The following is a 17,598-nucleotide window of genomic DNA, read 5'->3' as shown; positions in this document are numbered from 1 at the left end:
GTATTTGGGTCTGTTAGAGATACCCCAGTTAAAGGGAGACTTTTAGGCTGTGTTCTTAAGTTGGAGACGACCTGTACTTTTCTATGAATTTATTATCAGGGTTCTCTGATACCTTTGATGAAACTGCAGTGTCTCCTGCTCCTACACTAATTCTGGGAGCAGGAAGGGGTCTCTAAGTGTCAGTCACAGCCAGAGACCCTAGGGAGAAGGCAGGAGTGGTTTATTACCGCTTTTGCCTTCTCCTTCCGTGAAGTAGCAGTAAGCAGGCTCTACAGACCTGGCAGACATATGCAGCTTCACAAATTATTAATACTCAACACTTTGATTTCTTCAATAATATTTATTTTTCCAGTTGTTCAAGATCATAAATATTGAAGTGCAATTAATCTTAAATGGTCCAAAACATAGATATTAATCATCCACGTATTGGATAAACCAGATGTCCCAGTATAATAATCAAGCAGAATCCAGGTTTTAAGGGATTTTTTTTCCATGTTCACGTGTTGACGCTCCTAGTAGTCTGTTGACGCCCCTGCCTGTGCTCCGAGTATTGACAGTCATGCAGCCAATCCATGTAAAGGTAACATACATGTCAATCCATTTTGGAATTGTTAAAGTGCTCTAGTAGGGTGCCAACCTATCAATATATATGTAAAGAATAACTAATGCAACGTTTCGTTCCTCAGGGGACCTTCATCAGACACTGTGAATTTCTAAATAGAAGAAATAATCCAAATAATGTACTACGAGTGCGAGTACAACTGTAGCACACAAAATAAATCAAGTGTGTCCGTTACTGGACCGTGAGAAGTAAAGTTTAGCAATTCACAGTGTCTGATGAAGGTCCCCTGAGGACCGAACTATTGCATCATTTCTGGATCTCAATTTTTTTATGAAAATAAAAAAGGAAGCTTCTTTGCAATGGTTATTCTTAACATGTCGCCAATCGATGACTCCTCCCAATGTGGAGTGGTGACATCACCAGGGTGCACTGAGCCCATTGAGAGGCTGCAGCATGCCTATGGCTACCAGTACTTCCGCCTGGCTAGGAGTGTCAACTTACCAACCAGAAACCACAATGTGGAGCCAGAATACAGTAAGTAAATGATATTTTTTATCAAGTAAAAAGAGAAAAAATTTTCAGCTCACCGACCGTTGCGTGGCAAATGTGCAGATTGCTGCTCCGGGGCCGTAGAGACTTTGGCTGAGGGAGTATAAAAAAAACTTGCACTCCGCACCAGATGTGGTTTAATACATACTTCATTTTTTTATTGATCATTCATGTTAAAAATTCAATTTCCGGCACATGTCAACCAACAGAGGTAAAAAAATATTGACAGCACTTGGCCAACGCGTTTCAGGCATATAAAGCGCATCCTGGGGTTAGTGGTGAGTCAATGGTATGTCCTTTGACTAATATTTCACTAGTTATGGCAGATTGTGCATCAACCTATAAGCTTTCATGATTACACATTTGTGGTGCTTTCAGCATATTATATAAAGTTTTAGCTTTTGCTTTTTAATAGAGACTGAAAAATTGTGATGTCAACCCCCCCCCCCCCAGTTACAGATAAGTGCGATGCGGGATGAAGTAGCAATATATTCTAATGTCCCAGTGACACATAAACCAGACATGAGTTAAGGGCGTTTTACACGCCTGAAACGCATTGGCCAAATGCGTTTTACCTAAGTTGGTCAACATGTGCCGGAATTAAATTTTTGGTCAATAATGGTCAAAAAAGACGAAGTATGTTTTACACCACATCTGGTGCGGGATGCAAGCTCTTTTTCTATATTTTGTTATCCCTGCACTTACTGACCCGAAAAAAAACCCTTTACATTTCTGTACCGCCAATACATTGTATGTGACCCTTCATGTTCTGCTGGAGAATAATAGAAAATTAATAGAAGAGGCTCAATAAAGCCAAAGCAAAAATTCCTGAAAAATAAGCTTTTTGCTTGGAGGAACCATCTGTACAGATAAACTCCACATTCGCCCGGACGCCTCCCGCTTCTATCCGATGGACGCCGTAGTCACAGAGGCTTCTTGTAGCGCATCCACGTAAAGCGGTTTGCAGAGATATGATACCTGAAGAACAGACACAGATTTCAGTTATATTTTCCAAAAAGGAACAGCTGGGTATACAAAATCCCCCAAAAATGAAGTCCTATTAATGCATCACCGGAAATACCTGGTTTTGGTCAAAAATGGACTAGACCCCGGACTTAATAGATTTGTTCGGAGTTGAAATGGGGGAAAAAAGGTGAGTCCACAGGGGCTTCCCAGAAAACAAATATTGGGGTCATCTATTATAGTGAGGTCACCTTGTTTCAGTTTCTTTTCTTTTGGGTTTTGTGCTGTGCTTATTTTTCATACAGGTTTTTTTTTTTGCTATAATAAATGTGTGCTCTCTCTTTTTTGGTTTTATTTTTCGGGTGTTGAAATTGTAACTTTTACACAAGACATCTGATCAAAAAGTCAGATTTGCATATATTTTGCACTTTTTTCCCCCTCTCATGAAAGAATCGTTCTAAGTACTTTGCTGTCATAGATTTGTGCATGTTTTTGGCACAATTTAACCACGTGCTGCTGCACCCTTCCGTTGTCAAACCACAGCTCATCATCTCTTTATCCCCCCACGGTTCTGTTTCACAAAGGCTGTCTGTGCCGAAACATAACACAAAAAACCTTCTACTTAAAGGAGCGCTTCCAATTTTGCTACTTCTCATATCGGGGTACAGTGTCGGACTGGCCCACCAGAGTACAAGAGGATCCTCCGGTGGGCCCTGGTTCAACACTACTGAATACTGAACCCCAGAGGTCCAACAGAAAGGAACCCAATTTGGAAGCAGCTAGAATCTATTTCCTGGCAGAAAATGAAGAGTGGGCCCCAGATTAATTTACTCTGGTGGGCCTAAGACAACCCAGTCCGACAAGTGTCGGGGTAGGATCCCTAGCGGTGAGCACCCACAACCGTTGTATAGCTTTGTGCCAAAAACAGTCACAAATCAAACAAGCACATCTGCCCTGATGACATAAAAAGAGCAAACATAGCGCAGGAAAAAAACTTCTTCAACTCTGTACAACCATTGGAATAGGCGCAGAAAAGGCAAAATCTCTTAATGGAAGAAAATGGAAAGAATAACAACAGATATGATAAATGAGCCCCAATGTTTGGTGGGTCCCAATGCCAACCATGCAACCCTTCAATTTTCATTAGCTGCTAGATAAAGAATGGAACAGAATGGAATAGCGCCCCTTCAGTGTAGTGGTCAGATAAAGTTACTGCTGATTCCATCATTGAATTGGGAGCTGCTCTAAGCCGATTTGTGGTACTTTGGACTCCCACCAATCTGATGTTGAGGATAGGTCATGAATATTTATAGCCTGGAAAGTTCCTTTAAGTGGAAAGGTAGAAAAGTTGATTGACAACACACTTGCCTGATATTTTAGTGGTTTGCAGCATACACATCGTCTCATTCCCGGAGCATTCGATAGTATCGCTAGTGTAACACCAGTCGGAATTTGCTGTTACACAGGAGCGGCAAACTTTTCCATTTTTTTGGGGATTTTTATCTGGAACTTCAATTGGAAAAAAATCAGTGCAGAGAACCTTGATAAGCTAAATACAATAGTGGATTATAATAAAAGCAGTTTGGGAGGTAGCCCAGGGCCCAAAGCCGCTCAAACCACACACACAAAGGACCTTCACCCAAGAAATCCTGGTACAGATCAGGACCCCAGGGCTGCCTGCCAGCAGTGCCTGTATGTTGGCGTCTGTGACGTCATCTTTAAGGCACAGTGTCAGCCTATGCATCAATATTGTAGAGTATTATCATGAACAAGCAATCAGAGGTCCCATGGTGGAAATGGTAAAAAAAAAAAACTTATTAAAAAAAAAATAAATTAATAAATCAATAAAAATGCCCATAAGCCCCAAAACATATAAAGAGACATATAATGAACAAAAAAGTCTAAATCATAGCAAAAACCCCACATATATAGTATCACCGCGTCCGTAACAACCTGTAGAATTAAATTAATTATTGAACCATCACGATGAACACCTCCAAAATTATGATTTTTTTACCTATTTAATCTGGCAAAAAATGCAATAAAAAGTGATAAAAAAACATATGTACTCCAGAATGGTACTGTTGCAAATTACAACATGTTCCGCAAAAAACAAGCCATCCACCCGCCACCCATCAACCAGCTCCGTAGCCAAAAAAATTTAAAAATGTTATGCCACTTGGAAGAGGCGAAGCAAAAATGATAGATTTTTCCCCTCATTAGGGTTTTATTTGGCAAATTTAGTAGAACATACGAAAAAAATATTCATATATTGTATCCCCATAATCGTATTGATCCATAGAATAAAGATAACATGATTATTCGGCTAAACGGTGAACACCAAAAAAAAAAAAGAAGTAAAAAATCCAGTACAAAATTGATGCTTTTCTACTCCTGACCTAAAAAAAAAGGTTCATAAATTTTTAACAATACTAGATACCAACCCCAAAATGGTAACACTGGAAAAAGCATCTCATCCCGCAAAATAAATGCCATCACATGGCCCCAATAATGAAAAAGCAAAAATTTTATAGCCCACAAAAGGGGCCAATGAGGAAACTAAATTCCTGGCAGCTGCAGGTCCCTCCTTCTCTCCTGCACCTCGCTGTGCGCCCATGAAACAAGTAACGGCCACATGTGGGGGGTCTCTGTACTCGGGAGAAATCTTTTTAGCTTTTGGAAATGTGTAAATTTTAGGGATAAATGAACGTATAACCGACACAATTTGCCCATTCAAAATTTCACCTCCATTTTGATTCAATTACTATGAAGATCTCAAGGGGTTAACAATCTTTCTAAAAGCTGTTTCTGATAGTTTGAGGGGTGCAGATTTAAAAATGGGTTGGTTAAATAGGGGGTTTGATGCTAAATATTTAAAATTTCATTCAAAACAGTATTTATCCCCAAAATAGTCAATTCTGAAAATCCGGAAAATCAATGTTCGATTTGTAAGCCGCGTGACATCAAAATAAATTATCCAGACATTTCCAAAATTATGTAAGTGTAAAGTAGACAAATGGGAAATGTTATTCAGCAACTTCAGCATCTGCCTGAAAACGCGATAATTTTGAATTTCAAAAATGGAAAATTTTTCAAAAAGTTCATCATCTTTTATTTTTTTTTTTGTAAATAAACTCCAAACTTATCCGCCAACATTTACCAGTAAAATGAAGTACAACATGTCTGGAAAAAAAATTCTCATTATCGCTTTGACAAGTAACAGTGTTCAAAAGTTATAAACATATAAAGCAACTAGAGATGAGTGAGCACTAAAATGCTCGGGTGCTCATTACTCGGGTAGAACTTTTCCCGATGCTCGAGTGCTTGTATCGAATAACGAGCCCCATTGAAGTCATTGGGAGACTCGAGCATTTTTCACTGAAAGAACACATTGAAAGAAGAACACTGAAGAACAACAAATTACAGATGTTTTCACTGAAAGAACACAGTGAAGAAGACATTGCAGATTTTTCCATACATCTGTAATTTGATTCTTCACACATATTGTTCTTCACATACTATTGTGAAGAACACCGTTCGGTGCTCGTGTCTTCGGATAAGTTAGCAGATATACGGAACATCTGCAATGTGTTCTTCACTGTGTTCTTCACTTAAATGATCCTGTGTTCACTGTTTTCATTGTATTCTTCACTGTTCTTCACTGTGTTTCGAGCTGTTTCGAATACGCTAATACTCGAACGAGCATCAAGCTCGGACTAGTATACTCGCTCATCTCTAAATCAATGCAAGTCCAAAAAATTTGGCTGAGCCTTAAGCTATAAAATGGCTGGAGTGACGTGAGATACTCACATGTGAGTGCAGGTGGATCACAGTTATCAGTGTTACAGCAGGAGACGGTGGTCTGCACGCTTGCGTCTGCTAGTGTGAGGCTCCCAGTTGTATTACACTGATCCTTCTCTATACACGATCTCCGGAAAACATCTGCTTGTTTGGTTGATAAGGCTGATAGGAGAAGACATTGACGTTAAAATACAGGATAAAAATATATTCTTTGTAAAAGCTGAATATCTTAATAGTAGGAGGAGCATTGTCTGTGAGCAGAGCTCCCTGGGATATGAATGGGAGCTGTGGCTTCAGGTCTGTTGTTCCGTTAGTTACACTATGGGCAAAGATTTCTGCTCCATCCCTAGTGTATTGGCTGGATGACACCACAGAGAGAATGATGTTTGACAGGGGCGCCATTTTTCACACCCCCAACCAATCAGCTACCCAATACTTATCATATGCATAGGTCATTTGTAGTGTTTGGGGGGTATTTATCAGGGTCTCTGCACCATTGCAGTGGCATAGAAGCCCTGAAATAATAATAATTGTAAATTACTTACCCCTTTCCCTGGGGTGGGGGGGATGCTGCACAGGCCCTGCCGGATACATCAAGAGGCCGGAGCCTGTGTAGCATAGGATAAATAACCCTCTTTGGGGCTTATTTACTAAGGGTCCGGGGATCGCACTTTCGTTGTTTTTTCCGACGTTTTCTGGATTTGTGCCACTAGGACAGGTATTTAACTGGTGATTGCGTCGCACGCGATTGGATTTTGTCGCAGCTGTGCTGCTTTCATGCAACAGAAATTGGGGGGCCGGCAGTCGGACGTTCCGCCTAATTCGGACTTACCGAGGGATTTAAGATTCAGACCTGAGCGGGGAAGCGGATATCGGGCACACGATCTTAGTGACTCCCCGCACAGCCCATTATACACGGACAATGCACTTACATGCACCAGGAAGAAGAAGGTGAACTCCGGGGACCTGAGCGGGGAAGCGACACATGCAGGATATCGGCGCACGATCTTAGTGAATCTAGGCACAGTGCATTATACACGGACAATGCACTTTTATGCGCCAGGAAGAAGAAGGTGAACTCCGGGGACCTGAGCGGGGAAGCGACACATGCAGGATATCGGGTGCACGATCTTAGTGACTCCCCGCACAGCGCATTATACACGGACAATGCACTTACATGCACCAGGAAGAAGAAGGTGAACTCCAGGGACCTGAGCGGGGAAGTGACACATGCAGGATATCGGGCGCACGATCTTAGTGACTCCCCGCACAGTGCATTATACACAGACAATGCACTTACATGCACCAGGAAGAAGAAGGTGAACTCCTGGGACCTGAGTGGGGAAGCGACACATGCAGGATATCGGGTGCACGATCTTAGTGACTCCCCGCACAGCGCATTATACATGGACAATGCACTTACATGCACCAGGAAGAACAAGGTGAACTCCGGGACCTGAGCAGGGAAGCGGCACATGCAGGATATCGGGAGCAGGATCTCAGTGACTCCCCGCACAGTGCATTATACACAGACAATGCACTTACATGCACCAGGAAGAACAAGGTGAACTCCGGGGACCTGAGCGGGGAAGCGACACATGCATATCGGGTGCACGATCTTAGTGAATCTAGGCACAGTGCATTATACACGGACATTGCACTTTTATGCGCCAGGAAGAAGAAGGTGAACTCCAGGACCTGAGCGGGGAAGCGACACATGCAGGATATCGGGCGCGTGATCTTAGTGACTCCCCGCACAGCGCATTATACACGGACAATGCACTTTTATGCGCCAGGAAGAAGAAGGTGAACTCCGGGGACCTTTGTGTCCATAAAACCCCTTGAAACACTTGAGTGAGTTGTTTCTCCTACCTTATATCAGTGTATATGATAGAAGTGCTTAGTGAAATACTCAATTCTGATTCCTCAGCAAAGCTTCACATGTGCATCTACACACAGTAGCCTCTTTGCTTGCTGTGAAGACCACATTTAATAAGAGCCGTGCGCCAGTTTTCTGTCGGACTTTGCACATTCTTTTCAGTGCAAACTGCTTGTCCAGATATTTAAAAAGTGTCTGAGACACATTTTTGGTGCACACAATACATTAGTGGCATACCCACTATATACTTTATGTGACACCAGTGACTAACATATGAAGAATATATAATTGAACAATTTTAGCGACAATTATAAAAACTAACAAAATGTAACGTGTTTCATGGTTCGTTGTCCGGATTGGCTGATGAATCAGTGACGCCAGTGTACATATAAATTATCGGGCACGATACAAGTATATAAAACCCCCCTGAGGAAGAGTCCATTACAGACATGAAATGCGTATCGCAGTCATTTGTTTTAAGATCAATATAGCCAGTTTCACAAATAAGAATACATTTGATGCGTCCGGTGCTGTTGTATAAGGATCCACAACCTGACGGGGAGCTCCGGAACACAGACTATTTCGCGGTCAAATTCCAATATTGGACTTAGACTCATCCATCCTAGACAGCAGGGGACCACCAATAAAGGATGCATGTGATTTTGGTGTTGTATCAAAAAACTGATAGCACATTCATGAACATACCAACAACAAAATACCCACAGCGAACACATCCACATTCCTCACCATTTCACCAGCGCCTAATTTGAAAGCCCCTAGGCCAGTGATGGCGAGCCTTTTACAGACTGAGTTCCCTAAATTACAACCCACTCTTTTGCACACATTGCTGACAGAGTAGTAACTACTTTCATTCATGCTGGCAACATGTGGACATCATTACCATTGAAAGAAGGAGGAGAAATTTGCATGATTAGCGTAGCATCTCTCCGGATTTCCCCTGTAAAGGAAGAATGGTAGAGCCCAGAGAAGAAGCTCCAATGAAGATCTGGTGCTCCCTACACTTACTTCTATTCCTGCACATCCTATCAAGCAAACCCTGAGCTGGGGCAATGGCCCTGGTGCCTACAGGTTCACCACCACTGCCCTAGGTGTATAGCCGTTGGGCTAATGAGTGCTCAAAGGTGCCACATCTGGCACCTGTGCCATAGGTTCGCCACCACTGCCCTAGGTGTATAGCCGTTGGGCTAATGAGTGCTCAAAGGTGCCACATCTGTAACCTGTGCCATAGGTTCGCCACCACTGCCCTAGGCGCATAGCCGTTGGGCTAATGAGTGCTCAAAGGTGGCTAGCAGTCAGAATACAGTAAAAGGTATATGGCCCCTTTAATTGGAGGTTGCTCTTCCCTCTCTCATCTTCATGCATGAGAGGGACATGTGCTGGGTGTGTGGCTAGTAACGTGGGCGGTACAGGAGGTGGGCACATGCTTAAATACTCTGAACACCCTCTTCTTCAATGGTTTTCCCTCCCCATTTTTTATATACTTTTTTAGTGTATTTTTGTCACAGCGAGAGGTAAAACTGCCATAAATGCCCTTAGATAAGGCGGTGTTATCTGGTGTTATGTAAGGTGGAATGGTTAAAAGTGTGTATATATTCACATAAAGAAACGGTTAAATTATTAATTGTTTCAATAAAGCTGTGGCCGACCCCGACTAAAACTAAACCCACATACTTCCACCCTAGTCTGCAGCTGCAGAAATAAAGATGTAAAGAACATTGAAGAGGCGACGCACTAAGAATTGTTCTGCGCTTGATGAGAGGAGAATGGCCCCCTCCATCGAGTGTACTGGACAGCACCCTAGAAACTTATAAACTGTTGTGGTTGGATAATATCTGCTGTGCTGTGACGGGGGAAACCATGATAGGCTTATGTTTATTATAAGACGCACTGAATAAAGGAACTATGCACTCTTCTGGTTATTGAGGCTCCAGGTGCACACAGACACGTAACATAATTTGAGCTCCCACACTGAGAGGATAGGTCATACTTCTGACCTGGTCACAGTCATTTTTTTATTCTTCACCCAGAAACAAGTAGTAATTAGAGATGAGCGAGTATACTCGTCCGAGCTCGATGCTCGTTCGAGTATTAGGGTACTCGAAACGGCTCGTTGCTCGGACGAGTATTTCGCCCGCTCGAGAACTGCTTGAGTCAATTTAAATTGTCATCTGATAAGTTAGCAGATGTATGGAAACATCTGCAATGTGTTCTTCACACATATTGTTCTTCACATACTATTGTGAAGAACACCGTTCTGCACTCGTGTTTTCTGATAAGTTAGCAGATATACGGAAACATCTGCAATGTGTTCTTCACACATATTGTTCTTCACATACTATTGTGAAGAGCACCGTTCTGCACTCGTGTTTTCTGATAAGTTAGCAGATGAACCCAAACATCTGCAATATGTTCTTCAGTGAAGAAGAGATTGCAGATGTTTCCATACATCTGCTAACTTATCAGAAGACATTGGGGCAGATTTATTTACCCAGTCCTGACGCAATCCAGCGGCGCCTTCTCTGCGGCGGATGGGTTCTGCCGGGATTCACTAAGACAGTTCGTCCGATGTCCACCAGGTGTCGCTGCTGCGCTGAATGCACTGAAGTTCACCGTCCTATCGTGGGTGCAGGTAAGCGCGTGTCAAGCGACACTTTTTTTTTTTTAAATGCAGCGTTTTTTCTGAATCCATCGGGTTTTCGTGCGGTCACGCCCCCGATTTCCGTTGCGTGCAACCCGGCGCTGATGCAACACAATCCGATCGCGTGCGCTAAAATCCCGGGGCAATTCAGGGAAAATCGGCGCAAATAGGAAATTTTCGGATAACCCGTTGGAAAAATTCGGGCCCTCAGTAAATGACCCCCATTATTTACTAAAAAAAACTATAGGAAAAATAATAAAGTAATCGAGGCATGAGAGGAGGTAAAAAGAGGAAAAATAACTTTCTACAGAAAGTACATAATGAAAAGGACATACTACAAGAGGGAAATAAGATAAATATATTTAACCTACAAACAAAATCCTTATTAATAAGCTTATTAGAAAAAGGCTTAGACTTCTGTCCAGATATCAAATTGGAACCCTTTGACCTATTTTTGGATCTTCATAAATTCACTATAAAAAATACTTGGAGTTAATTAAAACCAACATAGGGAATAAGGAGATTAGAGATAATAAGGGATCCTAGTGATCAGTATAATCATAAGGATGTAAAACCATCTTCTAGTTTCTATCCCACCAATATCCAAGGACACTTCATACAAACTTTCCACAAATTAGTAGCCAAATAAATAACAACTCGAAAAAAGAAAGATAAAAAGAAGAAAAAATATGAGCCACAAATTTATCCAAAAACAAAAGGAAAGCACTAACATCTTTAGCAAAAAACTAAAATATTCTTATAATAGCAGCGGATCAACGGATGCACCGTAATACAGGATGATACAGACTATGAGAAATCAACATATGAAATACAATCTGATATGGATTACTATGAAAGATCCATAAAGATATGAAGCAATAGAAACAGCTAATTCTATATGTAATCTACAAGAAATTTCCGACGAAAATACACATTAAACCCTAAATATACTACCGTATATACTCGAGTATAAGCCGACCCAAGTATAAGCCGAGGCCCCTAATTTTACCACAAAAACCTTGTAAAACCTATATATTTTTTACTCAAGTATAAGCCGAGTTTAGGTTTTCAGCACATTTTTTTGTGCTAAAAAACTAGGCTTATACTCGAGTATATAAGGTACTTACCCAAGATCCACAAACATCCCTTGAAACTCCCATTAATTTCAAAGTCAATTCCCTAACAAGTAATCTGTCACATTATTTAGACACATTCTTACAACTATACGTATTAAAATTACCACGTTACACAAAACATAAAACGGGAGGACACTATCTTATGGCCACCATGGATGTCACATCATAATATAGTAACATGGACCACCCAATAGGATTAGCACGGATAGAAACTGTACTTATTGGAGTAACTTCTTATTGGAGAGCCCCCGTTTCATATGACACAATAATTATTTTATATATGACAAATATACATTTCATCAAAAACGTGGCACAGTGATGGGGACCAAATTGACCCCCGCATACGCCAATCTGTTCATGGGACTTTTAATTATTACATATTACTGTACTGCCATATTCCTCATCATTACTGTGTGACGTGAGCCTGTCCTTATCTCATGACTCGACTGGGGAAAAGATCTCTGATAGAAAGAAGAAGTTTTCAGATAAAAAGAATAGGTAAATAATGTTTCTGTATGTACTCAAATATTACTCAACCCGAGTATAAGCCGGGGCCCCTAATTTTGCCAAAATTAACTGAGAAAACTTATTGACTTAAGTATAAGCCTAAGGTGGAAAATGCATTGGTCACAGCCTCCCCAGTAATGAAATGCCTGGCAACCCCCCCCCCCCCCCAATGATGAAATGCCCTTCAGCCAGTCCCCCCTGCTTATAATTTTCCTGCAGCCCCTCAACATATAAAAAAATAATCTTGCATAATCACCTTTCCGCGTTTCTGTATGCTCTTTGCGGCTCCTCTTCCTTCTTCACTTCACATGTGTCATGCCGGTGCACAGTATGAAGTCATCAGTCGCAGCACTGCCACATTTGAGTGTGAGCCGGTGGACAGAGCGCATGGATGCCTCTCTGCCCACTCTGTTACACACGAAGAGGAGAAGGAAGAGGAGCCCTGGGGAGCATCCAAAGGTAAATACAGGCGGTCCCCTACTTAAGGACACCCGACTTACAGACAACCCACAGTTACAGACAGACCCCTCTGTCCCTGTGACCTCTGGTGAAGCTCTCTGGATGTTACTATAGTCCCAGGCTGCAATGATCAGCTGTAAGGTGTCTGTAATGAAGTTTTATTGATAATCCTTGGTCCAATTTCAGCAACAATTTTGAAACTCCAATTGTCACTGGGACAAAATAAAAAAATTTGTCTAGAACTTGAATTATAAAATATACAGATTCGACTTACATACAAATTCAACTTAAGAAAAAAACCTCCGGACCCTATCTTGTATGTAACCCGGGGCTGCCTGTATTCAAGTTTATTTTTTTATACACTCGTGTATAAGCTGAGTTTGGCAGATTTTTTATGTTTAACAACTCAGCTTATACATGAATATATATATATATATATGGTATACTGATTTATTTGTACATTTTGAGAGCATAAGAACACTTTGATCTTGAGATATGTGCAAAGAAAGTCTACGGGGATAAGCTTATCCAAAATGAGCCAAAAATCATGGTAAAAAGATGTAAAGGACCCGGTCTGCCACACGGTCCCCGGTTCGGTTCTGTCTTGGGTGTCCCCGTGATTCATGTTGCGGATCGCGGGTGCACCCGTGCTCTGCTGCCGCTGCCCCACTCCCCCCGGGTCGGTACTTACCTGTCCCAGCTCCTGATGGCTCCATCGCGGTCCCGTCCAGGCTGCAGGCGCACACGCGCCTACTCTAAGAATTTAAAGGGCCAGCGTCCTCCTTATTGGTGCTGGCATTCCTGGCTCTGCTATATAGCCTGGCTACTCCCAGCATCCCCTGCAGGATCTTCACATCCTGTTACTGAAGAGAAAGCCCTCCGTGTGCCCGAGCGTTTCCAGACGCCTCCGGGGATTCTGTGATTCCCATGTTCTGTGTTGTTCTCGTGTTCTGTGGTATTCCGTGGTGTTCCCGTGTTCCTGTCTCCTGTGGCGGTCCCGGTGTCCTGTGGCATTCCCGGTGTCCTGTGGCGATCCTGTTATCCTGTGGCAGTCCTGGTGTCCTGTGGCGATCCTCTTATCCTGTGGCAGTCCTGGTGTCCTGTGGCGGTTCGGTAATCCAGTAGCCTTCCGAGGTCCTGCAAGCCATCCGAGGTCCTGCCAGCCATCCGAGGTCCTGCGAGCCATCTGTGGTTCTGCCAGCCATCCGTGGTCCTGCCAGCCATCCGTGGTCCTGCCTGCCATTCATGGTCCTGCCTTCCCGTGGTCCCCATGTCCCTACCTTGGCTGCCGCCGCGGGACTAGTCACACCCGCGGAGCGACCTGGTGACTCCCCACCGCAGCAAGACCATTCCGCTTTGCGGCGGGCTCTGGCGAAGACCAGGAGTTCACTTAGACTCCACTCCCATTTTGTATCTTTATCTCCCGCGGTGGTCCAGGGAGTCCACTTATTTAGTCCTAAGGGACTAATCCCCATAGACTGTGACATTGAGATTGGCATACACAACATATGTCCCCAAGAACAATATCATTCTCTGACATATTTGCCAACTTCATCCCTCCCTCAACTAATGCTGGTCTCAAAAATAAAAAAAATTGGATCCATATGAAATTAACAGCTAAAGTGGCTTTCCAGGAATTCTCTGGTTTCCTACCACACTCCAAAACATCCTGGAAGGTTGATTAGATTGTGAGCCCCATTGGGGACATGGACCGATCTGACAAGCTCTGTGCGCTATATAAATAAGGGAATTATTGTTATTATTATTATTTTAATATGTGTGCAATGCTTGGTAAATGTTTGCAGACTTTTAAAATGTCACCAAGTAAACACAAGGACATGGAGCCGGAGCGGGTTGGACCATTGCTGTAGGGACCGGCGCTGTCATCTCACACATGGCTCCTATAGAAGGTGAAGAGAACCCACCATTGCAGTTATGGCTAATCCCTCCCACTATGTGTCTGTGTTTACGTGGCACCGAGCAGATGATCAGTGTGGGATCCAAGTAATCTTCCGCCCCTCCCTGTGATGAACTATTGATTGACTATCCAGAGAAAATACCTTCATGATATCAATAATATTTAAAATATAAACATATGGTCCTAATATGAGCCTCAATTTTGGTAAATGGACTCATTAAGGAAAAAAAAACCTAGAATATATATCCAATATATCCATTCACCTTGAATGATTTCCTTATCATAACTTATCCCGAATCTCATACGTACCTTCAGTCGTCGTAGAGTGCACATAGCCACAAACACTTCCATCAGGACAGGTGACGGAGTGCCCAGAGCAATGTGTACCTACCAGGGCTACACATGTTACACATTGAAGGGAATGACCTGGAAAATAAAATATAACAAACATCAGGCGCACTGGGGCATCTGTACCTAAAATGAGAAAACATGTTCTTACTCTGTTTTGGACGGATCCTGGTTTGGCATCACTGTGGTCTCCTGTTCTTTGACAGGTCATAAGGGGTCAACCAGAGAAGTCACCAGAGAAGAGGAGACTGCCGTGATGCTGGAACCAGGAGCAGGGTAAGTACACTTTAATTTTTTAGTTACTTCTACCCCAGCCCCCAGGGCTGAATTCCTGAGAAACTCTTTCAATCCTTATTGTTACTATTACCATTATAGTTCATTAATCATTTATACTATTATCAATAAATTGTAAAAGATTATCATTTTACATTATAACCACCCAAGAGCTTATACTTCCCTTCGCCATGTCTCAGGGCACGCTGACCCGACCACTACTGCGCGCCGAAAGGAGCATTCGTTTCCAATGCTTTGGCCAGCGACCAAAAGTTGTCACATTGAAGCACTTGCTTCGGTAAACAAACTGAGACATGGCACTGACGGTAGACGGCACAGGACAAGAGGAGCGCCCCGGTGAAGGTAAGTGTAAGCTCTTTTTGTTTTCCTGAACAATTTTTTTTAATAAAGGGTATTTATTATACAAGGCACGAAAAAGTCACTATTCTTGGTGCACAGTCAAGGGAGTGACACTTTTTGAGTGTTCAACATCTCACAAACTTTTGGGTGTTGTGGGACACAGGACCATCCTGGGCACGCAGAATTTTTGTAAATCCAATGGGGAAGACTAAATTAAATTTCCCTCATTCTGCGTAAACTAAATCTTGCCTAAATCAGGGGGGGGGGGTGTTAATGTGTTTCAGGCTTTGACAGTGTAGAGCTCGAAGATGTTGAGTTCTACTTTTAGACCTGATTTTAGCACAATGTGGGGCACCCTCATAATTTTCTTGGTGCACAGACTATTTCCCACTAAGACATGCCCTCTTTTATCAGGGCCACAAACACTTTGTTAATAAGTCAGAAATGTAAAAGTCTAAAAAGAAAAGAAATGTCTAAAAGTCTTCATAAATGTAGCAAAAAGCAGTTTTTGGTGCAAATTACACAAGACGAAAGTTGCTTCATAAATTCTACCCAATATTTCCAATTCAGTTTGTGGTACTAATAGAAATTTTAGGCTGTTATCTTGAGGTTATATAAGACCTTTCCTTCATCTCTAATTGTCCAATCACCTTACCTTTAAAAAAAATTAACAATCCTTGCTGTGATTTGTTCTCTGTTACCTTGATTATTGCCACTATCTAGTATCTGGTGAGATATCACCTGTATAATATATCATGAATACAGCAGCAAGACTCCAGGTCATTCCATTCTACTGCTATGCTAATGGATCTGCTTCAATATATTGTAGGATAAATCTTTAACTTCTCATCCTTAACAACAAATATGTGCCCCCTATTTGTGCCCCATAACATTCTGCCATTGATCTAAGAACAGCATCCACAGTATTCCAAACTTTCCACTTCTCTCTTGAAGACTTTTTTTGAGCTGCACTAATTTGTTGGATTGGGCTACCGTGGATAAACAGCTAAATATCCAAATTCCAAGGTTTCATCACGTCATTACCACTTGTTATGTTATGCCTGATGAAGGCTCCGGTTCGGAGCAGAAACGCGTTGCATTTTTAATAAAGAAACCTTGTTTAAACACATTACGTTGTGTGAACTAAGACGTAGGAAGTGCCGGCTCAACAATCCATCATCCCTCGGGACTCATCTAGCGTTTAAGGTTTGAAATGTGCCATAAAAACACAACTTTTAGGCAACTTGGCCACCTACTTGTCCTTCTCCTTATATTCCTCAGAACTTTATTTCTTTATGCTTCAGTTACTTCTACATTTTGCTTCTTACATTCAGCAAACTGAAGCTTTTATTTTTTTTTTCTCTTTTGGGTGAAATGTATTAACTATTTCTTCCGTACTTTAACCTCTTCTGGTCTGCTGATAATATGAATAAGAGCTCAGTCCTCAGTCTGCATGGATGTACCTGTATAGGTAATGATGAGGCATCTGTTCTACAGACAATGTGGACCACGGAGCTGCCCCCGGAGACCGGGCAATGACATTTATAACATTGTGTATTCTTTTTACAATGTAACGTGCTAAAAGGGAGGGAAAGCAGTCTGATCTAACAATGCCAGCATGCCCCGACAGAATCAGAAATCCAAAGATCCTAGGGATTTAACCTGATACATTGCACAACAGTAGCAAACTCTAATGAAAACAAAATAATCTAAATGTGGTAATGATATCATAGTGTCATCCCAGAGAATAAAGTAATCATCTTAACTAAACTGGAAGATTAGTGTTGCCCATGAACCCTCTCTATACATCCTTAAACAGTTGCGGTTTGGGAAGAAGATAATATCAGAATATTCTAGAACTACAGGGAAGTAAAGACTGGCCAAGATTCCCTTTCTATTCCTAGTGCATAGAGAGGAAACACTCTAACTAAATTTGGAGATTTGGAAGAACACAATGTACACTGGATATAGCAAGTTATAGACTATACATTGGGACTACATGTATCACTTACCTATAGATAGCAAAGAAGAGACGACACTCAGAACTGTCACGAGGTCCATCTTCATCATCCTGTTCATGAAGCCAAGTGGTTGAGAAGCCTCCTAATTACTTCACAGTCTTTATATATATGATGTAACCTCTAAAATTGGGTGGAGATGCTGAAGGTCCAAGGTCCATCATGT

General features: G+C 42.1%; 1 protein-coding gene across 1 annotated transcript; it reads right to left on the bottom strand.

The window, feature by feature from the left end:
* Nucleotides 1-334: 334 nt before the first annotated feature.
* On the bottom strand, nucleotides 335-17,514 carry LOC140065473 (phospholipase A2 inhibitor and Ly6/PLAUR domain-containing protein-like). The gene is made up of 5 exons (XM_072113071.1): nucleotides 17,427-17,514; nucleotides 14,743-14,859; nucleotides 5,885-6,037; nucleotides 3,443-3,583; nucleotides 335-2,089 (listed from the first exon to the last, which is right to left on the bottom strand). The coding sequence occupies exons 1-5, from the start codon at nucleotides 17,491-17,493 to the stop codon at nucleotides 1,902-1,904; spliced, it is 666 nt and encodes a 221-aa protein (XP_071969172.1). The 5' UTR covers nucleotides 17,494-17,514; the 3' UTR covers nucleotides 335-1,901.
* Between the last annotated feature and the right edge of the window lie 84 nt (nucleotides 17,515-17,598).

This window comes from Engystomops pustulosus, chromosome 6 (assembly GCF_040894005.1).
Source record: "Engystomops pustulosus chromosome 6, aEngPut4.maternal, whole genome shotgun sequence".
NCBI lineage: Eukaryota > Metazoa > Chordata > Amphibia > Anura > Leptodactylidae > Engystomops > Engystomops pustulosus.
This window is presented reverse-complemented; position numbering and strand designations above follow the sequence as displayed.

Bases quoted from the DNA above. Each gene is read 5' to 3' on its own strand.
- LOC140065473 (XM_072113071.1), bottom strand. From the start codon at position 17,493: ATGAACAGGATGATGAAGATGGACCTCGTGACAGTTCTGAGTGTCGTC. The intron at 6,038-14,742 runs GTACGTATGAGA...TTCTCCTATCAG, and splicing joins GCACTCTACGACGACTGAAG to CCTTATCAACCAAACAAGCA. The intron at 3,584-5,884 runs GTGAGTATCTCA...TTCCAATTGAAG, and splicing joins TGATCCACCTGCACTCACAT to TTCCAGATAAAAATCCCCAA.